At 53.0% G+C, this 6,018-nt stretch overlaps 1 protein-coding gene across 4 annotated transcripts in view; it reads left to right on the forward strand.

Annotated features, from left to right (window-relative positions):
* The window catches only part of SIK2 (salt inducible kinase 2), a 119,113-nt gene extending 113,632 nt beyond the window's left edge, over window positions 1-5,481 (forward strand). For all 4 annotated transcript variants that reach the window (XM_040482945.1, XM_040482947.1, XM_040482948.1 and 1 more), the window contains 6 exons: window positions 44-272; window positions 752-1,036; window positions 1,167-1,330; window positions 2,320-2,430; window positions 3,161-3,252; window positions 3,876-5,481. In XM_040482945.1, the coding sequence (XP_040338879.1) occupies window positions 44-272; window positions 752-1,036; window positions 1,167-1,330; window positions 2,320-2,430; window positions 3,161-3,252; window positions 3,876-4,506 (1,512 nt within the window). In that variant the 3' untranslated portion in view covers window positions 4,507-5,481. The remainder of the gene's footprint in view (window positions 1-43; window positions 273-751; window positions 1,037-1,166; window positions 1,331-2,319; window positions 2,431-3,160; window positions 3,253-3,875) is intronic.
* Window positions 5,482-6,018: the final 537 nt, after the last annotated feature.

Here is a 6,018-nt window from a genome sequence, read left to right on the forward strand (position 1 = left end):
AGCAGAGCAGCAACTGATAGTTTCTCGTCACGCCGACATTTAGGTTAATGGCTGCCTGCTGGACCCCGTGCCTCCCGTCCTCGTGAGGAAGGGGTGCCAGTCGTTGCCCAGCAACATGATGGAGACGTCTATCGATGAGGGGCTGGAGACGGAGGGGGAGGCTGAGGAAGACCCCAGCCAGGCCTTCGACGCGTTCCAGTCCACGCGCGGTGGGCAGAGACGGCACACTCTGTCAGAAGTGACCAATCAGCTGGTTGTGGTGCCTGGTTCAGGTAGGCTATCAGTAGGCGCCGGGTGAGTCTTCCCAGCCCGAACCCTGCTCGTCTCCCAAGAAATGGCAGTGACCCCACCACTTAGGATGCTGCCTACGCCTTAGTCCTTTACGGAGCAGGCCCAGCGGGCTGTAGGATTAGGCCTGGTCAGCAGCCGCAAAGAGTCAAGTGAAATACGTCTGAGCCGGTCCCCACCTGCCGAGATTCACGTGAGCACGGTGCAATCCATCAAGGACCCTGGCCTCTCTGGGGTGTCAGAGATCTTACGGGCACACACCCCACTAAATTCGAAGCTGATTAAATTGACGTGGAAAAAGTTTCTGGAAGAGTGTTTTGGGTGGAGATTGGAGACTAAGTGTCGGAGCTGTGCAAACTCAAGCTAGTTGTGCTTTGTATTCCACGTTCAAAGAAGGCGCTGTTTGCTGCTGGCCATATATCTTTTGGTTTGGTCTTTTTTTTTTCTTTTTTTTCTCTTAAAGGGAAAATTTTCTCCATGAGTGACAACCCCTCCCTTGACAGTGTGGACTCTGAGTATGAGATGGGGTCTGTTCAGAGGGACCTGAACTTTCTGGAGGACAACCCTTCCCTTAAGGACATCATGTTAGCCAATCAGCCATCCCCACGCATGACCTCTCCCTTCATCAGCCTGAGACCTGCCAACCCAGCCATGCAGGCTTTGAGCTCCCAGAAGCGAGAGGCTCACAACAGGTCACCAGTGAGCTTCAGAGAGGGCCGCAGGGCGTCGGATACCTCCCTCACCCAAGGTGACTGGGGCTCATAAAACTCTCCTGTGGCAGGACTTGAGGGGGTTTGTGGCTACGTTGGTTTCACCTGTCTCATCACTGGAAGGCCTTGTGTTGTACTTCAATGTCTGGTCATTGTTCTTTCTTTCAGGAATTGTGGCATTTAGACAGCATCTTCAGAATCTGGCTAGAACCAAAGGAATCCTAGAGTTGAACAAAGTGCAGCTGCTGTATGAACAGCTAGGGCCAGAGGCAGACCAGGACTTGGCCCCAGCGGCACCCCAGCTCCAGGACCTTGCTGGCGCTTGCCCTCAGGTGGGTGCCCCGGGCCCCTCCCACGGGGGCTCTATGAGGATGAGGCAGGAGTGTGTCCTGAAGGGTGTGTCGTTTCGTTTAGAAGATCGATTCCAGTCCCGGAGCAAACAGGTCGTTTTGGAGAACTCACAGCCCAGAACCTTTCCTTGTTGCTGCCACCACCTGCCACTGACAGGCTAGACCCACCCCCGCTGGCCCAGGTGACGACTGCCCTAAGGAGGTGTAGAGAGTCTCAAGCTATGTTTGGTTCATATGGCAGATGTTATATGAACGACTTGCTACAGTGTCCCTTGAGCTCCCCTCCCCCACGCCTACACACAAAAACAGTAACTCACATGAATGTGAAGTTTCTGGCCATTGCTTTTTTTTTTTTTTTTTAAGTTTATTTATTTTGAGAGAGAGAGAGAGAATGTGTGTATGAGAGAGCAGGGGAAGGGCAGAGAGAGAGGGAGAGAGAATCCGAGGCAGGCTCTGCCCTGTCAGCCCAGAGGCTGATGTGGGGCTCGAACTCACGAACCCTGAGATCATGACCTAAGCCAAAACCAAGAGTCCAACGCTTCAACTGACTGAACCACTCAGGCTCCCATGCCATTACTTCTGATGTCACTTCATTAAATATTTTAAGTGGATTATTTATGCTAAAAATACCAAAAAATATTGCTGTGTACCCAATAAATTTTAGTTTGCGCCTGTTTTCGGTGCATCACGGGTATTACAGCATTTAATGGCCACATGAATGTACTGGCCTGTTGCTGTCAGGCGCCTTTGCCACAGTACTGACTGGGTAATCGTCTACTACAGATGATACATGGATACCTTTTTTTGCCAAGTGATTAACCTTCAGCCTACTAGTTACATAAAAAGCGTTAGGTATTAAGTCTGACAGAGTTGGAGTTCCTGTCGGACATTTGCCAAGGTGCTTAAACACAGAACTAAAACTTTCTCCCACATGGAGAATTGAAAATATTTCCATCCCCCTTGCTCCTCAGGAGGAAGTTTCTCAGCAGCAGAAAACGGTCTCCACTGTCCCCAGCAGTGTGCGTCCTCAGCTGTCCCCACGGCAAAGCCTGGAGGCCCAGTACCTACAACACAGACTCCAGGTGTGACGTTCTCCTTGTTACTGCCGCTCACTATGCTCGCCCAGAATCTGCTTTGCAGCACAGCAGAAACCTTTTTTGCTTGGTGACTTTTCAGGGGAGATGCTGTATTGTCAATAGGCTGGGAGATGGACTCTGAATCTGTAGTTTCTAGAAACCTGTTCAGACTTAGCCTCGTGCTTGTATTGACAGCAGAAAAGGATTTGTCCTCAGGCTCCAGGCAAGAATCAGGCCACTGGTAGGAGTCAGAAACCCGGTTTCTTTGCTCCTAATGTTATGCGTCGTAGTGAGTAATAGAAATCCCAAGCCAACAAAATTTTAGTGTCAGTTCTGTGCATTAATGCCTGAAAATCTTTAAAATTGATACACAAAGATCCCAGTTTATTCAGCAGGCACTAAGATCTTGGCTGTCAACATTTAACTCAACCTTTTCAGTTTTAAATCTCCACGACCCTTACAGTTCTAGAGGACTCTTAGAAATGGAAAAGCCACACTGGTCAAGCGGACACCACACAGGCCTGCTGGTGCAGGGCCACTGGGCGGCACGGCTCCCCGCCCCGGGTCTCAGGGAGGAAGTGTCTGTGCCCTTATTACCCCGCGCAGATTCTGGAGGACACGGTTGACTTCGTCCTCTGGGCAACTCTGGGCAACTCTGGGCAAGCGTACCGTGTGGTCACTGCATCCTAGGTGACATCATAGTGTCGTGCTCCTAATTCTTTTTCTGCTCTTCCAGAAGCCCAGCCTTCTGTCCAAAGCCCAGAACACCTGTCAGCTTTATTGTAAGGAAGCCCCGCGGAGCCTGGAACAGCAGCTGCAGGAACACAGGTGAGACAGGGAGGTCGCTGGAGGTGTCGTCCTTCCCCACTCGGGATGGCGTTTCCTCTGCTAAGCAGAAAATAGGTTTCAAGAAGTGATGACTGAGCTAGATGTTCCAGTGTCCCGGGATACTGGCGGCAGGAGACGGCGGCCGAAGTGTGCTGTTTCCTTACCCCTTCGGGTTTGAATAGACCTAAGCTTTCAGAATCTGTGACCTAAAGCAGTTTGAGTGGGTTATACTTCATCTCCCCGGGTGGTAATCCGTGCCCTCACGCCTGACCAGGAGTCACCCTAATCCGTCAACCTGCAGCTGCCCCCAGAGGCCAGCTGGGTGGGGAACCCCCCCACCCCCACTTTGAAACACCCCAGGTGGGAAAGGTGCCTCTTGCTTCACGGGGAGAAAAGCTCAGTCTTAGACAAAAAGTGTGTGCACTTCGGCACTGAGGGATCAGGATCGGGGGACAGAGAGTAGGAGGTAGAAGAAACCAAACAGTCGGTTCCTGGCCCGTTTTTTTCCTGCGCGGACAACAGAAGCGGGAGGGACGGAAGCGAATGACTGGTCCTGGATTTATATTAAAATTGCTATCCCTGAGGAAGATTTAAACTTCTTTCTTTTGCTGTTGCCAATTTAGACTCCACCAGAAGCGACTCTTTCTGCAGAAACAGTCTCAGCTGCAGGCCTATTTTAATCAGATGCAGATAGCGGAGAGCCCGTTCCCGCCACCCCTTCCCCGCCAGGAGGCGTCTGCGCAGGCGCCGCCGCCCCCGCCCTTCGGCCTGGCCCAGCCCCTGAGCCCCGTCCTGGAACCCGCCCCGGAGCAGATGCAGTACAGCCCCTTCCTCGGCCACCAGTACGAGGACCTGCGGCTGCAGCCCCTGCCCTCCTCGCCCGGGCCCCGGGCCCCTGCGCTGCCCGTGCACCTGCAGCAGCAGCAGCAGCAGCAGCAGCCGCCGCCTCAGCCGCCCCCGCCGCCGCCCCCGCAGGCGGGAGCCGCCCCCGCGCCCCTCCGCTTCCCTTATCAGACTTGCGAGCTGCCGGGGGCGGCCTCCCCCGAGCCGGACTATCCCCCGCCCTGTCAGTACCCCATGGATGGAGCCGCGCAGAGCGGCCTCGCGGCACAGGACTGTCCCAGGAGCTCAGGACTGCAGGAGGCCGCCTCCAGCTACGACCCCCTGGCTCTCGCCGAGTTCCCTGGACTCTTCGATTGTGAGATGCTGGAGGCTGTGGATCCACAGCACGGGGGCTACGTCCTGGTAAATTAACCTCAGCGCAGGAAGTGAGGCGGGTCAAGTGAGGGAAGAATGTGGATTTCAATTTTTTTTCCAGCCTTTTAAGTGTCAAGCTTACTTTCCTGCCCTCTCCCAAAAGGAGAAAACCACGTTGCCCAACTGGAATCAAGAGGGCCTGGCCAGGCGCGCAGCGCTTCCTCTTGGCTCTGTCTCACCGCGGTCTTGTGGGGCGAGGGGCTGGAACACGTCGGAGCTGAAGCCCGTGCCCTTAGATCAAGTGGAGAAACGCTGGTGGGAGGCGCTGACAGATGTTGTCATGAGACGTCCAGACCTAGGTTTCCTGTAGACCTACAGCAGTTCGTTATCGGGGGAAACCTTGGTGAACAGCTGTGTGCCATTAGATCTGGGCAAAACGAAACACACAAAAAAATGCAATATATTTTTCACTGAAGCCAAGCGACAGCCCGTCGTGTTCAGGCAGGTCAAGAATACGTAGTGGGAGTTGACGCATAGGAAGGAAAATTGTGCTCGGTCACCGAATCCTAAGTTTGAAGCTGCTGATACAGGTTGTCCCCAACACCACTGCAAAGCAGGGGGACGTGAGCTTTGTTTCAGGGGCTGCTGAGTGATAGCCGGGACTGAGCCTTGATACTGGCAGTCGTCTCCACCCGGAGCAGTGACTTTCCCCCACCCCTTCCCTTTTCAGAGGTTTCTGGGGCTCCTACTCTGTCACCTGTAGAACCACGAGACCCACCGCAGTGGAGACCGGGGAGCACCGGCCCTGGGCCAGGGGAGGACGGGCTCTTCCCGCAGAGTCTTCTGTGGAGACCGCTGCTCCCGGGCGGTCAGTCTTCAGAGGGCCTTGCGGCTCTTTTAAAATGTAGTCACTACTTGGACTTTATAGTCTATGTTGCTAGTAGTTTATGGAGCTTTGTACATTTGGACAGTTTCATGTAGGGCTTAGCAATTCTAAGGACAAGAAAAATGAACTTCGATCTCCCATGTGAAGTGGTAGTGCCGTGCCTTTTTTGCCCAGACCGTGCTTTAATTCTTTCTTTTCTGTAGAAACCAACAGTTTTCCATTTATGTCAAGGCTGAATCCAAAGTCCCTTCGGAGTTTGTTTTCCACCATGTGGGAATCGCGTTCTTCATTTCCTTCAAAGTTTTAACTTGTAATGAAATGTTCAAGTATTACAGCAATATTCAGAACCACAGATGTGTTAACCATCTAGCAGACCATCTGCCAAACACGTTCTAGGACTAGCGAAACGTAACCTTAACCCTTCCAATTAACTCATCAGAGGAAGTCAAAGCTAGATGCACCAACTAGTTCATTGTGTACCTAGAAGGAGCGAGTAACCACCCAGCATTCCTGACAGACGGTCGTTTGTCCTGTAGCCCGGCCTGTCCTAGCAGCAGGTGACTGGGCTGAGCACAAAGCGTCACAAAGCACAAAGAGAGACACTACACTGATGCTGCATCTAGAAACACCTTTAAGTTGCCTTTCCTCTTTGTAGTCTGCCCGAGCAGGTGAGAAGCCCCTAG

Source organism: Herpailurus yagouaroundi, unplaced genomic scaffold (assembly GCF_014898765.1).
Source record: "Herpailurus yagouaroundi ecotype Mexico unplaced genomic scaffold, PumYag 161, whole genome shotgun sequence".
Lineage (NCBI taxonomy): Eukaryota > Metazoa > Chordata > Mammalia > Carnivora > Felidae > Herpailurus > Herpailurus yagouaroundi.